The 22213-nt window shown below is 42.1% G+C and overlaps 1 protein-coding gene across 1 annotated transcript; it reads left to right on the top strand.

Annotated features, from left to right (window-relative positions):
* The first annotated feature begins 12793 nt into the window (after positions 1-12793).
* On the top strand, positions 12794-13768 carry LOC139155427 (olfactory receptor 5V1-like). Its single transcript, XM_070730557.1, has one exon. The coding sequence runs from the start codon at positions 12794-12796 to the stop codon at positions 13766-13768; it is 975 nt and encodes a 324-aa protein (XP_070586658.1).
* Positions 13769-22213: the final 8445 nt, after the last annotated feature.

Here is a 22213-nt window from a genome sequence, read left to right as displayed (position 1 = left end):
CATAGTGTTTTATTTTTAATGTGCACTGAAAATGGCATTTAAGTTGGTTGTATGAGATTCAATGACAATAAAGTAATCTGAACCTAATTAAAAATCTGGAAGAAATTAAGAGATAATTATTCAAATTTAAAAAGAGTTAAACGTAGTGAATATATATTCCATACCATATTTAGGGACTGGATATTTGTTATATCTTCAAATCACAGATATAATATTAAACGTAGTAAATATATATTCCATGCCATATTTAGGGACGGGATATTTGTTATATCTTCAAATCACAGATATAATATTTATTTTTTTCACCTTAAGATGGTCATGCTGAGGGCAGTCTTGGTGAAATGTTCTCTAATAATTTTGATGTTTTTTATTATTTTCTATGACGCACTGTGGACTACATACACAAAAGATGGAATTCTGAACATCAAGAAACTTTCTAGGAACATTCCTTCTGCTGCTTGACAAATGCAGAATAAATTTTGTCTGACAGAATAGGAACAGGGGCTCTTGGCAGCAGGAAAGATTGACAAAGAAAAAGAATGGAGAAAAAGGAAGGACAAGTGAACAGGAATTTCCCTATGTAGGAAATATAAGAACTCTATATACAAATGTAGAAGAATATCGCCGGCCGACTCACCGGCTTCCCGGCGCTTTTGCTGGAGGGCCGGCAGACTCGGGCCCTCCCGATGGCGGCCGCCATCTTGGTTTCGGCCGAAATCTCGCGAGGCGAGATTTCGGCCGAGAATGCCCTGCCCACGTGGCTGGGCATGACGTCGGGTCCGGGCGGGGCCTGCTGGCCCTATTTAAGGGACAGCAGGCCGGGAAGAGAGCCTTTTCGCCCGGACCTGGTGCCTGAGCAGACACTTCTTGGGTGCTGCTCGGCCGCCATTTTGGGTCTCCCTCGTGTCGTGGCCGCCATTTTGTGGCCTGCCGAGGGGGCGAAAAGTGCTGTGCTCGTTGCGCAACGAGGTTATCTGGCTCTTCTCCTAGCAGGACGACGTGTGGCCTTATCCTCTCTTCGCGTGGCTGCAGTATTCAGGATCCCCCTCGGGCCCGAGGGGGACTGGTAACCTCCTCCCGGCTGGGAGGAGGGCGTGCTGGGGGGTGTTTTGTCTGGGCCCCCGGTCTTGGGAGGTTGGATTACAGGCCTTTGAGGCCTGCCTGCGCAGGGAGGCTTGCCATTTGGGGGATATCAATCAATTAATACTGTGTCATATATCTATCATTAGTATTATTCCCAATAAAGGGGGTGAAGGGTTGCTGGGGCTTAGGCTCTAGGTTGGGCCCTGCGTTGGGGGAGTTGGGCCTGCCACCCGGGCGGTGGGTTGTGGCCTAGTTTTATTGGCTCATTGCATACAAGGAGCAGGGTGATGGCTCCTAAGAAGAGGCCTGCCTCTACTCCGATGGCTCCGCCAGCGGTGCGACCCAGAAGGGCCCTTAGGCCTTCTGCCCGGGCCCGGGCCAGCAGGGAGGGGACTGCGGGGGTGGTCCCTGACCAGGGGGGGGTGGTCTCGTTGCCTCCTGCCCCTCAAACTGATATTTCTCCTGCTTTGTCTTGGGCCAGGGTGTTGGAGAGGCTCGATGAGCTCGAGCAGTGGAGGAGCGGTGCAGTCCCCGGAGCGGCCAGCAACCAAGTGCCCGCAGCGTTGGGGAGGGAGCCGGCGGCGGCCCAGGCTGGGCAGCCGGCTCCGTTCGGACGGCAGGCCCCGGCGGGGCCGATGGCGACTTTCCCGGGCCCCGCACCATTGGGCCCCCCGTGGATGTCTTCAACCCCGTACGGGGCAGGTGAGGCTGCACCACACAACACATCCCTGTCTTTTCTTCCTCCCCCCGCCCCGGGTTTTCCCCCGGCGAGGGTCGGGAGTGGGTCCAGCTTTTTGGGGTCCCCCGCGGGCACCTGTGGGCAGGTGTGGGCTCCGCCGGTACCTCCTCCGGGGCCGCCGGCGGCCAGCGCTGCTACGGTGTCTGGGACGGGTCCTGTGGGGACACCAGCGGTGTCCGGGGCAGGGGGGTGGGTTCCTCCGGCCCCTCCTGTCATGCCCCCGCTCCCGGTTTTCCCCTATCCCCATGGGGCGGGTGTTTTTGGTGTGGCGGCCAACTCGGTGTGGGACCCCTTCGCTTGTATTAAAGCGGGGGCCATACCGTGCGGGCTTCCATCCACCCCTCTAGGTTGCCACCTTCACCCGTCGGTCAAGGAGGCTATTTGGCGGGGCGAGTACGTGGATCTCTTTTCGCTGTTGAACCGTGAGGTTCCCAAACAGGAGAAGGAGATCGTCCCGGGGGAGAAAACGAAGAAGACCAAGGTAACGAAATGCTTCAGCTCATGGCTGTATGCCTTTCTTACCTATGGGTCGGTAGTGATCCAACGGCAGCCGGCTATGGCCTCTGCCATGTTTAAGTATATAGACTTAATCGCCAGGGCCCATTTTGAATATAAGGGCACCATCTGGCGCCATTATGATAAGGGTTTCCGCATGAGGATGTCTGTGGAGCCCAACTTGCCGTGGGATATGGTGGTCCCGGACCTGTGGTTCCGGGCCACGCATATGTCCGGGAAGGAAGGGTGTGAGCGCACGGATAGTGGGCACTTTATGGAGGAGGAGCCCGGCGCGGCTTCGCCGGCCAAGGCGACTCCTGGTGTGGCTGGCAAGGGGGCCTCGCCCGCTTGTCATGAGTTTGCTGCAAAAGGGGCGTGTTTTCGTCCCTTTTGTAAATACAAGCATGCCTGCGGGAATTGTGGGGGGTCCCATGCAGCTTCAGTCTGTCCCCGCCCCAAGAAGGGGGCGGAGAAGAAGGGCGGGGGTCCAGGAAAACCTCCCCCACCAGCTGGGGGAAAAGGGGCCCAGCCCAATTAATGTTTCTGTGCTAGAGGGTTGGTTGATCGACTACCACCCTCGCCCGAGAGCCGAGTTGCTCTTGAGGGGCTTCTCTGAGGGATTTAGGATCCCTTATGTGGGTATTAGGAGGGCCTTCATGTCCGACAACCTCAGGTCGGTTGTCGGGCATGAAGACATTGTACGGGCTAAGATTCGGAAGGAGGTGGCTGAGGGCAGGGTCCTTGGGCCCTTCCCGGAGCCGCCCTTTCCGAATCTTCGTGTGTCCCCCTTAGGTGTGGTCCCCAAAAAGGCGAGTGGTGAATTTAGATTGATTCACCATTTGTCTTTTCCAAAAGGGGAGTCAGTGAATGACTTCATTCCTGACGAGCTTTGTTCCGTCCGGTACGCATCCTTTGATGCGGCCGTGGCTATGGTTAGGGAGTGTGGGGTGGGAGCCCTTATGGGTAAATGCGACATTAAGTCGGCATTTCGGCTCCTCCCCATTCACCCAGGCGACTTCGAGCTGCTGGGCTTCCATTTCGAAGGTGGGTTTTATGTGGATAGGGCATTGCCGATGGGCTGCTCTATTTCCTGCTCCCTCTTTGAGAGCTTTAGTACCTTCCTCGAGTGGGTGCTCAGGAGGCGGAGTGGCCTGGGGTCTGTCGTTCATTACCTTGATGATTTCTTGGTGGCCGGGCCTGCGCAATCTGAGCAATGCTTTGCTTTGATGCGGGACTTCGAAGCCCTTTGTGCTCAATTGGGGGTGCCTTTAGCCTCCGAGAAGACCGAAGGCCCTGCCACCAGGATTACCTTCCTGGGTATTGAATTGGATTCAGTGGAGCAATCTTCCAGATTGCCCCTGGATAAGTTGATTAAGATCAGGTCCAAACTTGAGGCGGTCCTGGGCTGCAGGAAGGTTACTCTTCGGCAGCTCCAGGAGTTGGCTGGGATTCTTAATTTTGCCTGTCGGGTAGTGGTGCCCGGTAGGGCTTTTTCTCGCCGGTTGTATGATGCGATGAAGGGGCTGAGTTTGCCCCACCATCGTACCCGCTTATGTGCAGGGGTCAGGGCTGACCTCTGCGTGTGGCGGGAGTTTTTGGAACGTTTTAACGGGTTGTCGTTTTGGCGGCAGGAGCTTCTTTTGGAAGCGGAGCTGCAGCTGTGTTCCGACGCCGCAGGGACTTGCGGTTTTGGGGTAGTGTTAGGTGACCAGTGGTGCTGGTCGGCATGGCCTCCGGAATGGAGTGCCTGTTCATTGGTTAAGGACTTAACCTTTTTGGAGCTTTTCCCCTTAATAGTGGCCTTAGAGCTCTGGGGGGAGCAGTTCAGGGATAAGACTGTGCATTTTTGGTGTGACAATCTAGCGGTTGTCCATGTTGTGAACGCCCTGTCCTCTAAGAGTGACAGGGTGATGCGGCTTGTCCGCCATTTTGTGCACAGGTCCTTGTCTTTGAACGCCTTGTTTTTGGCTAGGCACGTCCCTGGTTTAGATAACGGGGTGGCTGACGCCTTGTCCCGTGGTCAGTTGTCCAGGTTTCGGACCCTGGCCCCGTGGGCCCGAGAGTCGCCGGAGGTGTTTCCAGCCCACCTGTGGAGCCTGGGCGGGCTCTAGAGAGCTGGAGAGATGAGGCCTCCAGGGCGATCGCTTTATCGGTAGCTCCTAGTACCCTGCGAGCTTATCAGCGTGCAGGTAAGGAGTTTGGGGATTTCAGGCTGGGTAAGGGTTACCCTGATTGCTGGCCTGCCCCGGTTGAGCACCTAGCTGAATTCTGTGTCCTGCTGAAGGGGCGTGGCCTTTCAGTGAGGACTATCAGGGCTAGGTTAGCCGGCCTCGCCTTTCTGTCCAAGGCGGGGGGGTTTGGTGATTTTACGGGTGATTTTCGCATCCGGAAGATGCTGGAAGGTTGGGTGAGGGAGCGACAGGGGTTTCCCGCTGACGCTCGTCGGGCCCTGACGGTTCAGCAGCTGTCTCTGATTAATCAGACGTTTGGCAGTCTGTGCGCCTCTCCTTATGAGGCTCGGCTGTTCAGGGCAGCGACTTGTGTTATGTTTTTCGGGGCCCTCAGGGTCAGCGAGGCAATGGCCTCCTCGCAGTCTGACTTGTCGCTCCGCGCCTTCCAGCTCGCTGATCTGTCCTTTAGACAGGGGGGTGTCTCCCTTTTGGTGAGACACTCCAAGACAGATCAGTTACACAGAGGGGTTAGACTGGAACTTAGTGCAGCCACCGATAAGTCTGTTTGCCCGGTGGCTGCTTTGCAGCAATTTTGTGTTTTGCGGGGGTCAGGGCATGGGTACCTTTTTATACACCAGGATGGTTCCCCCCTGACCCGGTATCAATTCTGGGCGATAGTGTCTAAGGCTATGTCTCAGGTAGGCATGGATCCCGCCGGTTATGGAACGCATTCGTTCCGTATTGGCGCCGCCACTAGCGCGGCACTTTCTGGTCTCCCGGCCCAACGGATTCAGGAGATCGGCCGCTGGCGGTCAGCGGCATATTTGGGTTATGTTAGGCCCGCTGAGGATCCGGGGCAGGGTTTAGGCTAGGTAACCTCTCTGTGTGTGTCCTCTTCCAGGTTCCCAGTCCAGGCAGAAACCGACGGCGCTGCTGTGTGGCCACAGCATGGTCTTCTGGGCCGGCCGCTCAGCTGCCAGAAGTGCCATCGGGACCCAGCTGTCGTTGGGACGGTGGGTCAATGTTGTTTGGATGGGCCGGAGGGGTATGCGGTGGGAGGGCCTCCTACCGACGCTGCTGGGTACGCAGCATCTCAGGGCGGTACCCGGCGGTGCTGGGCGGGCGGCTACCCAGGGTCGCGCCCAGATGGGACTGGGTGGTCGGCAGCCCATAGCCGCACCCAGATGGCTGGTCTTGCACCTTGGTGGCAATGACCTATGCCTGCTTGGCGGTCTACCGTTGATCGTCCAGGCGCGCGAAGACCTGCGGCGGCTTCGCACGTTGTGGCCCACCACGCAAGTGGTGTGGTCAGAGATCCTTCCAAGGATCGTTTGGAGGGACGCCATTTCCCTTAGGGCCATCCACCGGGTTAGACGTAGGGTGAATAAGGCCGTGGGAAAGACTGTCAAAGAATTAGGGGGGATTGTAGTTGCCCATCCCCTCATCACTGTAGATCGGCCGTGGCTTTACCGGGCCGATGGCGTTCACCTGTCAGAACAGGGGAACGCCATTTTCTTACAGGACCTGCAGAGGTCTCTGCGTGAGCTGGCGCAGATAGAGGGGGGAGTCGGGGGGCCAAGATAGAGATCTGACCCCCGCTCCGTGGCAGGTTAGGGGCGGAAATCTGGGTGGTTTCAGCAACTGCGCGTTCTCCCTTGGGCATCTTTGGGGATGATTGACAGGTTCTCTCCAAGACCATGGTGGGTGCTACCTGCGCACTTGGGGGGAACCTGTCTTTGGGTCCCGCTATTGAAGTCCCAGGGTAGGGGTGAGCCGGCGGGACCCCCCTCATGCGAGTGTATGGCAGGGTCTCAGGTGAGGGAGAGGTCCCTCACCTGGACCAGCATCGATTACGCCCATAGTTGCCCAGGAATGTTGACCTTTTACGTCATTTCCGCCCCGGAAGTGTTTGTTTGACCCTGCAGGTCCATTTGGTTCCGGGTCATAGTTAAGTATGTTGATTATGCAAATTATGCTAATTTATGCTAATTTAATTAATAAATTATGCAAATTTATTATAATAAAAATGACCCAAGTTTAAATCCAGCTCTGGTGTCCGAGTCGTTACTCCGTCTCTTCAGCAATATCGCCGGCCGACTCACCGGCTTCCCGGCGCTTTTGCTGGAGGGCCGGCAGACTCGGGCCCTCCCGATGGCGGCCGCCATCTTGGTTTCGGCCGAAATCTCGCGAGGCGAGATTTCGGCCGAGAATGCCCTGCCCACGTGGCTGGGCATGACGTCGGGTCCGGGCGGGGCCTGCTGGCCCTATTTAAGGGACAGCAGGCCGGGAAGAGAGCCTTTTCGCCCGGACCTGGTGCCTGAGCAGACACCCACCCGCCCTTCCCTATTTTGCAGTGTGCTTCGGGGTCGCCTGCGGGGGCCGAATGGGAATTTTTTGCAGCCTCGCCCATTAGGCCAGGCTGTTTTTTCGCCCATTCCACACTGGGGAGATGGATGGGCGGTTAGGGGGTGTTGGCATTTAATTAGGTTAATTGGCTTACCTCTGGTCATTGGGTAGGCAGGTTAGGGGCGGAAATCTGGGTGGTTTCAGCAACTGCGCGTTCTCCCTTGGGCATCTTTGGGGATGATTGACAGGTTCTCTCCAAGACCATGGTGGGTGCTACCTGCGCACTTGGGGGGAACCTGTCTTTGGGTCCCGCTATTGAAGTCCCAGGGTAGGGGTGAGCCGGCGGGACCCCCCTCATGCGAGTGTATGGCAGGGTCTCAGGTGAGGGAGAGGTCCCTCACCTGGACCAGCATCGATTACGCCCATAGTTGCCCAGGAATGTTGACCTTTTACGTCATTTCCGCCCCGGAAGTGTTTGTTTGACCCTGCAGGTCCATTTGGTTCCGGGTCATAGTTAAGTATGTTGATTATGCAAATTATGCTAATTTATGCTAATTTAATTAATAAATTATGCAAATTTATTATAATAAAAATGACCCAAGTTTAAATCCAGCTCTGGTGTCCGAGTCGTTACTCCGTCTCTTCAGCAAAAGGTTTGAATACAAATTTTGCCCCATTGTCTTCACATGTGCCATGTGCCATCTGCCATTTTAAGCATGTTTAAAACATGCACAAGATATTGAAAACATGCTTAGAAAAGCTTTTTGGGGGATAACCTACATGTTTTGTGTGTTTGCTTTACAAAATATAATCCCAGCATAATGTATTGCCAATGAATAAATAGAACTATGGGAAGATCCCCATACATCCCATTCATAGTTTTCATGATCAAATAAAAGTTGCTAAGTAAGAGTTCAAGACTTAGTAAGAATGCAAGAGATTGAAATTGTGATTTGTGAGGAATAGTCTTTGGATGCTGAGTGACAAGAGAAGCTTTTACAAAAGAACACACACACGTGCATGTGCACACAAACACACACAAACAAACAAACAAACAAACAAACAAACAAACACAAACACACAATTTTTAAGTGCCAAAGTATTCAGAACATGTTTTGGGGAGACCTGTATTCCTGAGAGAACTAAGAAAAACACAAAGCACATTGCGGAGGAGTAGATCTTGGAGATGGTTGTGGGATTGAAATCTGTGGGAGAAATCCCAATTTTAAATGTGATAGAGTCATTACAATATTTGGTGATAGTATGTATGTACATACGTATGTATGTATTTATGTATGTATGTATGTATGTATGTATGTATGTATGTATGTATTAGACTTGTATGCCATTCCTCTCTGAGATTATATTCTATTAAATTAAATACAATTTTCTTTGTTCTTATGCTTTCTCATGATATTATTTTTCCTTCTCAAGATTTTTTCATAAATAGCACTCTTGAGTCTAAATGATAAAAGCATTTCCTGCTAATTAATTCTCTTGCCATATATAGACATTGCTAATTAATTCTGCTTGCCATGTATGAATTTATTTTTTCTTTCATTATATTTCTTCAGTAATGTATTACTCCATTATCCCGAGTTAATATTACCCCTTATTAATTAGATCTCCTCAAGCATCCACTGGCATAAATGAAAATCTTTTGCTTTGCTTTGTCACCGCAAACTGCTTTTGTGCAAAGTCAGTGCTTAGTGAAAGTGAAATGTATTTATTATATCTATATTTTATGTTTTAATTAATAATTAATTAATAACTAATCTATTTAATTACTAATTAGATTTCTAACTTATTTGAAAGAAATACAGTACATAGTCTGAGAATTAGGGAAGAAAAAAGTGATTTAAGCATAAATCAAATTAATACTATTATAAGCAATATCAAAATCTGTAAAATTAGATCTTTTCAAGCATTAATTACATAAATGAAAATTCTTTGCTGTATAAAATATACAACTACTTCAAAATAAGCAGAAATAAATTCCCTTCTACAAAGTAGGAATTTAGTTGAAATGAAATTTAATTTTGGTATTTCTATCTCATTTTTTCAAAACAGAGAATAATATTAGATTACTAACCTATTTTACAATTAGAATGAAAGGAATACAGTACATAACAATGTGAGAAGAAAAAATGGGTTATAGAGAAAATAAGTGAACTCTATGATAAGCACCATCCAAACTAAATGAATGTGTTTAGACAAATCTATTAAATGTTTGGATTAAATTTCTGTCAGGGATTTGAACTTTTTTTTTATGTTTACACAGTCCACAACTTGATTATGGATTCTTCTATTCCTGCTTTCAATGTTGACCACCAGCATTTTTTCTTAGCTTTTTAGTATTGATAAAAAGACAATAATAAAGGAAAATCTTCCACTTATTTTTGAAACATCTTTTGTGTCCATCTAAATATAGGAAATTCACCCTGAACATCAGGACAAACTTCTTGTCTATATAGATTGTTGTCAATGAGTAAAATAGACCGCCACATAATAAAGTGCTTTTTTCTGACAGAGGTCTTTGGAATTTGGTGAACTTGTAAGAGGGTTGGGGTTCAAGGCTGGCTACATTGCTAATATTTCCTTTTATCCATCCTATTCAGACAGATTCCTCAGGGAGACTATCATCCTTCCTCCATTCTTCCTTGTTTGATTTAATCTTTTTTCTTCTATCTCTAAGCAACTAATAGCTATTAAACCAATATATATTGCCATTTAAAATAAAAAATAAAAACAGGAATCCAGGAGCTTATAGAATAGAATAGAATTTTATTGGCCAAGTGTGATTGGACACACAAGGAATTTGTCTTGGTGCATATGCTCTCAGCGTACATAAAAGAAAAAGATACATTTGTCAAGAATCATGTAGTACAACCAGGGCCGCCGATAGGCCAGTATTACTGCTACTGGTGTCAGGGGCCCGGCCAAATTGAAAAATTGGGGGGGGGGGGTAATACATAATTGGTATGTCACAAAATAAAGTAGTTTTAAAATGGTGGGGGGGCAGACACTTAGGCTGTGTGGGGGCCCAAAATTCCTGATGGCGGCCCTGAGTACAACACTTAATGATTGTCATGGGGTCCAATAAGCAATAAAGAAACAATCAATACTGTATTAATAAAAAAATCTTACGATACAAGCAACAAGTTACAGTCATACATTCCTAAGTGGGAGGAAAAGGATGATAGGAATGATGAGAAAAACCAGTAGAAATAGAAGTGTAGATTTAGTAAAAAGTCTGACAGTGTTGAGGGAGTTATTTGTTTAGTAGAGTGATGGCGTTTGGGAAAAAATGTTTTTGTGTCTAGTTGTCTTGGTGTGCAGTGCTCTGTAGCGATGTTTTGAGGGTAGGAGTTGAAACAGTTTGTGTCCAGGATTCGAGGGATCAGTAAATATTTTCCCCGCCCACTTTTTGACTAGTGCAGTATACAGATCCTCAATGGAAGTTATCAGAAGTTATTCTCATTGTTACAATAAGGGAATTAATACAGATATTAAAAATGCAATGTACTATGGAGATTCTCAGTCATGCAGCTTATGGTCGTCCCAAAGATCCTTTTTGCAAGAAGCAACTGGACTTTCTTGGTTTTTTTAGAAGACATTTCACTCCTCATCCAAGAAGCTCCTTGAAAAAAAGCACTTTTGGGATGTTTATTAGTAGTATGTTTTTGGCATTTGTTTATAACAGGAATCATGACATTACATTAAACTACATATATCATTAATAATCATCAAAACAAAACAAAAAATCCCATAAAAATAAGGAAACTCCAATCCTAAAAAAAATCATCTCTTTGGCAGAAAAACAAAATGGCTATGTTGCTAACTTTAAAAACTGCTTCAAAAATCTATGCCACCAATTATCATATCAATCAAGAAGTAAATCTTCTGCACACAAAATCCACACACCTATAACTTTGTAAATAATCAACTCAAAGACACGAGATCCATCCCACCCCTAAAAGGACCAAATGATAAAGAATATATTGATGATGCCATTAAATCCAATCTCTTTAACACATTCTTTGGCTCCATCTTTGTATACAGCAATGGCTCAGGCCCAAGATTTCCAAATAACTGCAACAATCTAATACAAATAGATTTTACAGAAGATAATGTCAGAAAAGCATTATACAATGTAAAGTCATCTCTAGCTATTGGACCTGATAGTATATGTTCATATTTCTTTTAAAAAGCTTTACATAAACATAGCTAAAGTATAATTACAAACCACAATCATCCCTATCTTCAAAAAAGGAGATCCAAGTAACATTGAAAATTACCGACCAATCTCCTTATACTGCATCACTCGCAAAGTCATGGAATCAATCATAAACCAGTTCATTACCCTCCCCCTAGAAATTAACAAAATGTAACAAAAGTAAAATGTGGTGAATCTCACTGTTGCTTAGCAACCAAATTTTGGGCTCAATTGTGGTCATAATTTATTTATTTATTTATTTATTTATTTATTTATTTATTTATTTATTTATTTATTTATTTATTTATTTATTCCTTCTTTCTTTCTTTCTCTTCCTTCCTTTCCTCCCTCTTTCTTCCCTTTCCTCTGCTCCATTCCTTTCCTCCTTCCCTTTCCTTCCATTTCCTTCCTACCTTTTTCCGCCCCTCCTATTTCTTTCTTTCTTTCTTTCTTTCGTTTTTATTCACTTGTTCCATTCCTTTCCTCTCTCCCCTTTCTTCCATTTCCTCCCTTCCAGAATTATCAAAAAGTATTCAGAATATGTGTCAGAGAGACCTGAATTCCTAAGAGAACTGAAAAAAACAAAAAAGCCCACTGGGGAGCAATATGTCTTGGAGATGGTTGTGGAATTGAAACCTGTTGGGGAAACCTGTGTTTTAAATGCCATGGAGCCATTTCAATAGTTGATACATTATTTTACCAATGTCATTTTCTATTAGATCAAACACAGCTTTTTCACACTGTTATTTTGTTACATTTCCTTCTCAAAATGTTGTGAGACAGCAAGCATCTCATCTACTGGTAAGCTTTCCTGCTACAAATTAATTATAACAAATTAATTTTACTTGTCACCTATGAATGTATTGTTTTTCATTATATTGCTTCTTTCATTATATTGTTTTATCCCTGATTGATTTTACCCCTTATCAATTAAATCTCTTCAAACATATATTGGCATAAATGGAAATATTTTGCTTTGCTTTATCATAGCATTGCTTCAAAAAAAACAAGACTAATGTTTCTTGTGCAAAATAAGCATTTAGTGGAAGTGAAATGTATTTATTATATCCATATTTGATGTTTAAACATTAATATTAGATGTCTAACTTATTTCCTCAGTCCTTCAGGATTGGGTTGCATAGAAGTCAAACAAACAAACAATCAATCAATCAATCAATCAATTAATCAAACAAACAAACAAACAAATTCAATACATAATTCTGAGAACAAGAGAAGAAAAAATGACTGAAAGCAAAACCAAATGAGTGTTGGGGCACATCTGTTTAAGTTTAATTTAAAATTTTATTAGTATTTTAAAGCTGCCTATACACCTGTAGCTATCTTACTATAGAGTCTTCTCTCTTTTATGCTCCATTCTCCAGTATTTCTTTCTCAGAATTTAAGTAATGGGAAGATGTCTTAAAGTAAATTAGGTTAAAAAAAATTCTGATGAAAAACACGTAAATCACAATGTATATGTTGATTGGACCTTCACTAGGGGCAAAGTCATACTATGAAAATGCTATGGGGAACTGAATGAAATTTGAAGACTGTTGAAATGCAAATTCTTATATATGTAGTATTTATTCTGAGAAACCGAGGATCTAAATTAATAGTATATAATGATAATACTTGGGGAAAAGAGTTTCCACCATGAACACATCATAAAATATTTGCTGGAGCCATATGTGATAACACAATGACTGTACTTTTTCCTCTCTCTCCATATCCAGAGTAAACATCATGTGCTCATCAGAAACCAGGAATCAAACATCTGTTAAAGAATTCATACTACTGGGATTTTTAAATATTACACATGGAAGGAATTTCTTAGCCATCCTTTTCCTCACTATATATATTATATGTATTTCAGGGAATTCATTCATAATTACTGTAACTATGTTAAATCGATCTCTCCACACCCCCATGTATTTTTTCCTTGGCAATCTTTCTTTCTTGGATATTTGTTATAGCTCTGTAACTATACCAAAAATGATAGCAAGTCTTTGGTTGCAGTGTCCCATCATTTCTTTGGCAGATTGTATAGCACAGCTTTATTTCCTTGTTGCCTTAATGGGCACTGAAGGATTCTTACTTGCCTTCATGGCTCTTGACCGCTATTTTGCTATATGCCACCCTTTGATCTATACCAGACTCATGACTAAATACACCTGTCTCCAGCTAGCTACCATATCTTGGGTTTGTGGTTTTCTAAATTCTTCTCTTCATACAACACTCACATTCCGTTTGTCTTTCTGCCAGTCTAATAGGATTAGCCACTTTTTCTGTGATATCCCTCCGCTATTGAGTATCTCATGCTCTGACATATTATTTAATAAAGTTGCTATTTTCACAATAGGCATATTTATAGGTCTAAGCCCTTTCCTTTTTACATTGGTCTCTTATGCATTCATTCTTCATGCTATTATGAGCAATGATCACAAAGGACAGCATCACAAAGCCATTTCTACTTGTGCATCTCACATTCTAGTTGTGATTCTGTTTTATGGTTCTGCTATCTTCACATATTTCAAACCTACATCTACTCATTCATTTGAAAAATATCAGCTTGTAGGGGTTTTATATAATGTTATGACCCCCACACTCAATCCCATAATCTACAGTTTACGGAACAAGGAAGTGAAAGTGGCCCTGAAGAAATGGATGTGTCTGAAGAAACTAGTCCATGGAAGTTGGGATCCAATTCAATTGTCTTAAATAAGCTTTACTCAACTGATGTGGTATAGAGAAGAAGATGAACAAAAAAAGTCTTGTATAAAATATGTTATCAACCAAAATGTGGCACATGAGACAAGTCATGCTGCAAGTCTTCCTTCCTTCCTTCCTTCCTTCCTTCCTTCCTTCCTTCCTTCCTTCCTTCCTTCCTTCCTCCCCCTACCCTCTCCCTCCCTCCCTTCCTCCTTTCTTTCTTTCTTTCTTTCTTTTTTTCTTTTATCTGTTTTTTATTCAAACTTTTAACTGTTTTTCAGCTACAATTTTCTGCTTTATTATGTACTGCTGATAATTGCCAAAAGAAAGTTAGATTTAATTAAGTTTGGTCAATGTTTCCTAAGTTATATGAATGCCAGAAAGGATTGTTATCCTTGAAAAACATGATGAATCTTTTCTGTTTATCCTAAATTGTAATTTAGGGAATAAATTGATAGCATACATCTTTTTAAATGCCCATATTATATATACTGTTTAATATTGCTGTCCTTAATTAACTTTAGGGTATGAGCTATTTAATTTTCATTTGTTCTATTTGGGGAAAATGAATTGCAAAATCTAATATATAGAAACATTTAATACTTACTATTTTACTATTGTTTGTGAGATTCATATATCATACAATTAGTTGAAAGACAATTTATGAAGAGATGTTACAACTCAATACAGCTCAATACAATATAAAAATATAAATTATATTTGAAGATATAATTTAGAGATTTTTCAAGTCATCATTTTCCATTGTTCATTCCCAGACAATTTATTTTGATATATATACAAATAATTTTAATAAGACAATAATATAGATATTTGAGTTGTATTACATGCTGAGCAACATATCGTTTCAGGAAGCCCTAAAATATTTTTAAAATCTAGCACATCAGAATAATGGTTTTTTTAAACCATTTTAGGATCCTCTATAATAAACAATCATAGATATTATACAAAGGGAAATAAGAACCAAATATTTAATACATATATTAAAATCCCCATCTTGTTCCATCATTTAGATTTTTGTAATCAAACATCTTGGTAGACTCAGATTGCATAATATAGTTTGTATCATTCATTTTACACAACTGAATGTTGTGTTTTATTTTTATCATAATAATGTACACTGAAGATTTCATTTAAGCTGGTTGTATGAGGTGCAATGACAGTAAAGTAATCTAAGCCTAATTAGCAATCTGGAAGAAATTAGGAGAAATTAGGAGAAATTAAGAAATTAAAAAAAGAGTTAAACATAGTGAATACATATTCCACCCATATTTAGGGATTGGATATTTGTTATATCTTCAAATCACAGATATAATATTTATTTATTTTTCACCTCAAGATGGTCATGCTGAGGGCAGCCTTGGTGAAATGCTCTCTAATAATTTTGATATTTTTTATTATTTTCTTTGATGCACTATGGATTACATACACAAAAGATGGGATTCTGAACATCAGGCAATAGACTGAACATTGAGAAACTTTCTTGGAACATTCCTTCTGCTGCTTTGCAAATGCAGAATTTTGACTGCCAGAATAGGAACAGCAGCTCTTGGCAGCAGGACAGATTGACAAAGAAAAAGAATGTAGAAACATAGAAACATAGAAGATTGACGGCAGAAGAAGACCTCATGGTCCATCTAGTCTGCCCTTATACTATTTCCTGTATTTTATCTGAGGATGGATATATGTTTATCCCAGGCATGTTTAAATTCAGTTACTATGGATTTGCCAACCATGTCTGATGGAAGTTTGTTCCAAGCATCTACTACTCCTTCAGTAAAATAATACTTTCTCACGTTGCTTCTGATCTTTCAACCAAATAACCCCAGATTGTGACCCCTTGTTCTTGTATTCACTTTCCTATTAAAAACACTTCCCTCATGAACCTTTCACATATTTAAATGTTTCGATCATGTCTTCCCTTTCCCTTCTGTCCTCCAGACTATACAGATTGAATTTATTAAGTCTTTCCTGATAAGTTTATGCTTAAGACCTTCCACCATTTTTTAGCCTGTCTTTGGACCCGTTCAATTTTATCAATATCTTTTTGTAGGTGAGGTCTCCAGAACTGAACACAGTATTCCAAATGTGATCTCACTAGCGCTCTATACAGATGGAACACGATCTTTCTGCTTGTTATACCTCTAGCTGTGGAGCCAAGCATTCTACTTGCTTTCCCTACTGCCTGACCGCACTGTTCACCCATTTTGAGACTGTCAGAAATCACTACCTCTAAATCGTTCTCTTCTGAAATTTTTGCTAACACAGAACTGCCAATGCAATATTCAGATTGAGGATTCCTTTTCCCCAAGTGCATTATTTTACATTCGGAAACATTAAACTGCAGTTTCCATTGCTTTGACCATTTATCTAGTAAAGCTAAATCATTTACCATATTACAGATCCCTCCAGGAATATCAACCCTACTGCACACTTTAGAGTCATCGGCAAATATGCAAAACTTCCGTACCAAACCTTCCCCTATGGCATTCACAAACATATTAAAAAGAATAGTACCCAGAACAGACCCTTGTGGCCCATGGCTTGTAACCAGCTTCTGCTCAGAATACTCTCCATTAACAATAATCCTCTGATATCTATACTTCAGCCAGCTATAAATCCACTAAACTATACAGGGATTAAGTCCAATCTTCACTAACTTCTCTATCAGCTCTTTATGTGGAACCATATCAAAGGCTTTGCTGAAGTCCAGATAGGCAATATGGATGGCACCACCTTCATCCAACACTTTTGTGACATAGTCAAAGAAATCAATGAAGTTAGTCTGACATGATTTGCCCTCAGTAAAGCCATGCTGGTTTTGGTCCAATAAGTTATTGGTTTTTAGGTGCTGATTTATCCTCTTTATGAGTAGAGTCTCCATCATTTTAACTATAACTGATGTCAAGCTAACTGACCTGTAGTTACCAGCTTCTTCTCTAATGACCTTCTTGTGGATAGGCACAACATTGGCCATTATCCAATCATCAATCAATCTCCTATTAAAAGGGATTGGTTAAACAAATCAGTCAGGATGGAGAGGGGTGTGGTCAATGGCTGCGGCAACACAGAGCTGCCCTCTTTGAGGGCAGCTCCAAATCCCCACCATCTGGGGTTTTTGGTTCTGCTGAACTGGCCCAATCCTCCCTGGTAGGGGGTCGGCAAATCCCCACCAGACAAACCGACCTGGTCTCACGCCGGCGGTGGTAGGAGGTCGGCCAGGCTGCCATGCCTGTGCCGACACCAGCCATGGGAGACAATGCAACGCAGGAGATTGAAGAAGAGTGGTAACATCTGGAAAGAGACGGAAAATATAAGCCTTGGTGAGGTAAAGAAGAACTAAGTGGTGTGCTGGAGAGGTTGGAGTGCTAAGAGATTTGAAAAGGATATTTTGGATATTTTTTACAAATGGAAACATAAAACCGGAAATGAGATTGCAGCAGCTGCTCGTTATGGAGGCATATAGCGGAAGCGTGGAAATTTCAGCATAATTGCCCAATATATTTTCTCTTTTTTTTTTGAAGAGGTTTAAAGGCTTAAAATATCAAATTTGAATCTGGACTCTATTTGGATATTATTTGGATTATGTTTCTTTTTTGTTTCTTGAAACTATTTCCCTTTGCACTTAAGGAAGAGAGGTAACAGCTTTGTGTATGGTCTGCCATCTTCTGGATCTGAGAAGACATTACATCGAGACTTGAGATTTGTATTTGTAAAAGAACACAACAGATGGTTTCTTATCGGCTGCGACCTTGGAAGGATCGGCTTTCATTGTTATGTATCATCCCTTCAAGAAAGGATGATATCAGAACTGTTTTGGAACAGAGGAACTTTGGAGAGGAACTTTGGAGAGACATGGTTACATAATGTTCTGTCAAGAAAATGAAACTTTACATACTGGTCTTTTTTTTCCTCTATAAAAAACAGATTGGAGCACAAAATATCAGCATTCTTAAGTAGAAAGACTTAAAGAAAAAAAATTGAAAGGATGATAACTTACTATTACATACAGAAATTAAATTAAAGAATTTAAAATATATGAAAAGAAGTAATGATATAAGGATTTAAGTGTTGTGGTTGGCTCTGGGCCAGCTCCTGCCCCAAGGAATGTGGGAGTGGATGTGGGTGAATCCTCCCAGTGTCAAAGGACTGTTTTACTGCCCACTACTTCGGACAGCGAAGTATCGTTGGAAGCAGGGAGTGACTGTGAAATGGGACCCACAGAGGGGGTCATGGCAGACAGCTGATTAGGAAGCCATTAATCCTCCTCCTTATCTTCACTGGACTCTGATGAAGAAGCAGTCATAGACGCACACATCCGAAGGGCCATGAATAGGAGAGAGCAGTTACATCAGTATTACAAGAGATGGGTGTGGTGCAACTAATTAGGGCTGCTGTTAAATGGGCAGCATGCCTGCCTCTCAATGTGGAAGATTATCTATTTGTGATAGTGGATTGTGGCTTGACTCTCCAGATTCTCCAAGGACTCTGTGCTTTGATATCTGGATTCTGAACATAAATCATTGTTAAACGTGTGACTTGGACAACGTCTGAAAGAGAGTAGCTGTGACGACTTCACAGCTACTTGTTAATTGCTTTGAGTTTGTTTTTTTCTGTTTTTTTCACTGCATTCAAGTCTGTTTGCTTTGAAAGTGAGCCCTTTGACTACAAAAAGGGGGTTTTGTTTCTATTTTTCTGTGGATAAAGAAAGTATTCTTGACTTTTCACATTTGTGTGTCTGTTTTTGCTACCTTTGCATTTAATAAGAGGCTTGTGCAGAGAGCCGACAGAACAGTAAGGATGTAATGGATATATAAATATATTATTTATTTATTTATTATCTATCAGCTCTTTATGTGAAACTGTATCAAAGGCTTTGCTGAAGTCCAGATAGTTATTGTTTGTTGAGTTGCCATCCCTTCTCCTCAAGTTTTATATCAATATAACTCTTATCCATCTATTTATAGTTAATTTATAAATCTATTGTCAATATACAGAAATCTCAACTTAGCTGACTAATTGTCTTATTATGACCAAGCAAGCAAAACAAATCTCATAATAATTTCTAATTCTAATCTATTTCCCTGAAGCAAAAACAATCACTTATAACTCTATATTCTTGCAACTAATATTGATTTTTTGTAGTCTATAAATATAATTAATTAAAGCAATCAATTCTACAAATTACATATATAATTCATTTAAAATATTAGTTAATTAATAGTTAATAATAAAGCTATAATTCATTTAAAGTGTTAATTAATTATATCTCAATATATCAAAATCAAATCTCAATATTTAGTACTCTATGATCAGTTGAAAATATATCAAATACAATGATCAAAAATAAAACAAATTCAATCCATAAGACATATATCAAAATATAAATTTTCTGTCCAGTACAGTACAGTCAGTATTTATTGTTAATCATTAACTTTCTCTAAAGAGTCCAGTAAGCACAAAGTATCTTAATAATTAAGAGTTCTATGTTAGGAGGAACAGTCTCAATTCCAATTTCAAACTGTTTATTATCTTGTCATTTACAAAATGTCTTTTTAACTCAGTCTCAATTTCTCAGTTTCAGTCAATTTCAATTTCAGTCTTTAGTTTCAATTTAAATTCTCAATTGTAGATCAGTCCAAAATCAAAATCAAAAGTCAATAAAAGGTCAAATCAATCCCTTTTATCTAAGTTAATGATTCTTACTCTCTCATTTCATCAGAAATGAAACCAAAAGAAAAAACTATATAAAGTTCTATAGGTCTTCTCTGGCTCACAGTGTGGTAAAGCAGTATGAGAAAAGTGGAAGTAGAATGGTGACGGCTTTTGTTCCTATTTTCCAATGATGTTGCGAAAAAGATGCTACTTCTTCTGTCTCCAGTCGCTGAACCTCTCCATCAATCACTCAGTCTCACAGAATTCCAATTTCACCAAGAGTCTTTCAAATCACTTTACAACAATCTCCTCATGCCTGGGATAAACATATATCCATCCTAAGATAAAATAGAGAAAATAGTATAAGGGCAGACTAGATGGACCACAAGGTCTTTTTCTGCCGTCAGACTTCTATGTTTCTATGTTTCTATCTCTCCAAACACCCGTCTCTCTCATCTCGTTGTCTGGTAAGGGGATCTGCCTGTCATGCATCTCTCTTCAGACTCACCAACTTGCTTTCCGTAGTGTTGCTCAATCTCTCTTAGTCATCAATTTATTTTCTCAAGGGAGCTTCTCTATCTTCCAATCTTGTCAGCTTCTCCAGAAGGTTTCAAGAAGACTCCGAAAAATAAAATCCATCAGGGTACGATGTCCTTGTTTGCCAATCTTATTCTCTTCCTCCTTGATGTTTAAGAGTTGGCCATGCAAATCAATAGCTTCTTTTATGCTTAGTTCGGGCGTTTAAATAGCTTACTTCCATGAAAGTTTGCAATCCATTCACAGGGTACAGCTTCTACCCCTCCTTTGAAGCTCTCACATTCAAGATTAGCACCCGATCTTACATGTCCTGGACAGAAAAAGTTGTGTTGGAAGAGCAGCAGCTCACTCTCCAGCACCGTTTCGGCATAGTGCCGCCCTGGAAGTCATTGCCTTATTTATCTTTGATCGTTCAAGTTCTTCTAAGATATCGGCCTCTGAGATCACTGGAGCTGAATCCCTACAGCTGGAAGCAATGCAATATCCATCCATAGTATTATATTGTAAGCTGCCTTCTGAGAACACTGAGCAGAAGTAACTATTCAAATGGTCAGCAATCTCCTTATTCCCATCAATGTATGTATTATCCCCAGTAATAAGTTTTGTGATGCTTCAGTTTTTCTTCTTCCTATCATTATTATATCTGAAGAAGGTTTTATCCCCCTTCTTTACAGATTTGGCAATTTATTCCTTTTTTGAGGCTTTAGCAGCATATATTATCTGTTTTGTCTCCTTCTGTCTCATTTTATACACCTGTCTGTCAGCTATGCTTCCAGACTCTTTATACCGCCTATAGCCCTTACATCATTACTAAACCATAGTGGTTTCTTCTTCCTTTTACCTTTAGTAATTTGCCTTACATACAGTCCTGTGGCTTTTAAGATGGTCTATTAAACTACAGTTCATTGGGTGCTCACTCCTGTCATTTTATCCCTCCCCTTTAATTCATTATTTAAATATTCCCCCATTTCATTCAAATTTGTTTTTTATGTAGGAAATATAAGAACTGTATATGCAAATGTAGAAGAAAAGGTGTGAATGCAAATTTTGCCTCATTGTCTTCACATGTGCCAACTGCCATTTTAAGCACGTTTTAAACATGTACAAGATATTGAAAACATGTTTAGAAATCTTTTTTGGGGGATAGCCTACATGTTTGGCCTTTTCGCTCTACAAACCCTACAGGTTAAGAAAAATATGTGTTTAGATCCATTAAGAAGGCATGCATAACCTTTCAAACTGTTTAAACAGAGAGAGAGAGAGGGGGAGGATATTTGATCTATCTACTAGAGAAATATAAATTTTAACTGGATAAAAAGAATCATGGTCCTTTTTAATGAAAAATATAATCCCAGCATGATCTGTTACATTGCCACTAAATAAATTGAATTATGGGAAGATCCCCATACATCCCATTCATACTTTCCATGATCAAATAAGAGTTGCTAAGTAAGAGTTCAAGACATTGAAATTTTGATTTGTGAGGAATAGTCTTTGGATGCTGAGTGAGAAGATAAGCTTTTACAAAATAACACCCCCACACACAAACACCCACACACACACTATTTTCAAGTGCCAAAGTATTCAGAATATGTATTGGGGAGACCTGGATTCCTGAGAGAACTAAGAAAAGCACAAATCACATTGCAGAGGAGAAGATCTTGGAGATGGTTGTGGGATTGAATTGCCCCAGTTGCAGAATAAGAACACAAACACCAAGAGCTGGGTTTAAATGGGTTACTTTATTAAAGTTAAATAAACTTTAACTGATTATCAACCAATAACCAGGATCTTCAGACTCCACTAGAAAATTTGGGGCAGAAATAATTCACAAACAACTTTCCTGGGCAACAATGGGCATAGCTCCTTGCTGGACAAGGTGAAAGTACCATGCTTTCACCTGGTTCCTGGCCATGCATTGGTGTAGGGGAGGGGGCTCACCATCCAATCCCCTTCCAGTTATTGGGTTAGGTGAGTCCCAAGGGCACCCTCTCTCCAATTGCCCAGGTTATGCAATACCTTAAGCTCCTGGCAAGAGCCTGCCCATCATCTTTCAAAAGATATCTTAAAGGAGAACACACAATTGCTACCACTGCCCATTTCCACCCCTCAACTGCCACAAAGAGGGGGTTGTCAGATCCCTATCTTGGCCCCCCAACCCCCCCAGCCTGTCCAGCTCATGTAGGCACCTCTGTAGATCCCCAAGAAAAATGGCATTCCTCCCGACTGGATGAATGCCGTCAG

This window comes from Erythrolamprus reginae, unplaced genomic scaffold (genome assembly GCF_031021105.1).
Source record: "Erythrolamprus reginae isolate rEryReg1 unplaced genomic scaffold, rEryReg1.hap1 H_18, whole genome shotgun sequence".
Lineage (NCBI taxonomy): Eukaryota > Metazoa > Chordata > Lepidosauria > Squamata > Dipsadidae > Erythrolamprus > Erythrolamprus reginae.
Note: the sequence above shows the minus strand (reverse complement) of the source record. Positions and strands in the feature narration are given on the sequence as shown.

Excerpts from the sequence above, each read along its gene's own strand:
- LOC139155427 (XM_070730557.1), top strand. The coding sequence starts at position 12,794 with ATGTGCTCATCAGAAACCAGGAATCAAACATCTGTTAAAGAATTCATA.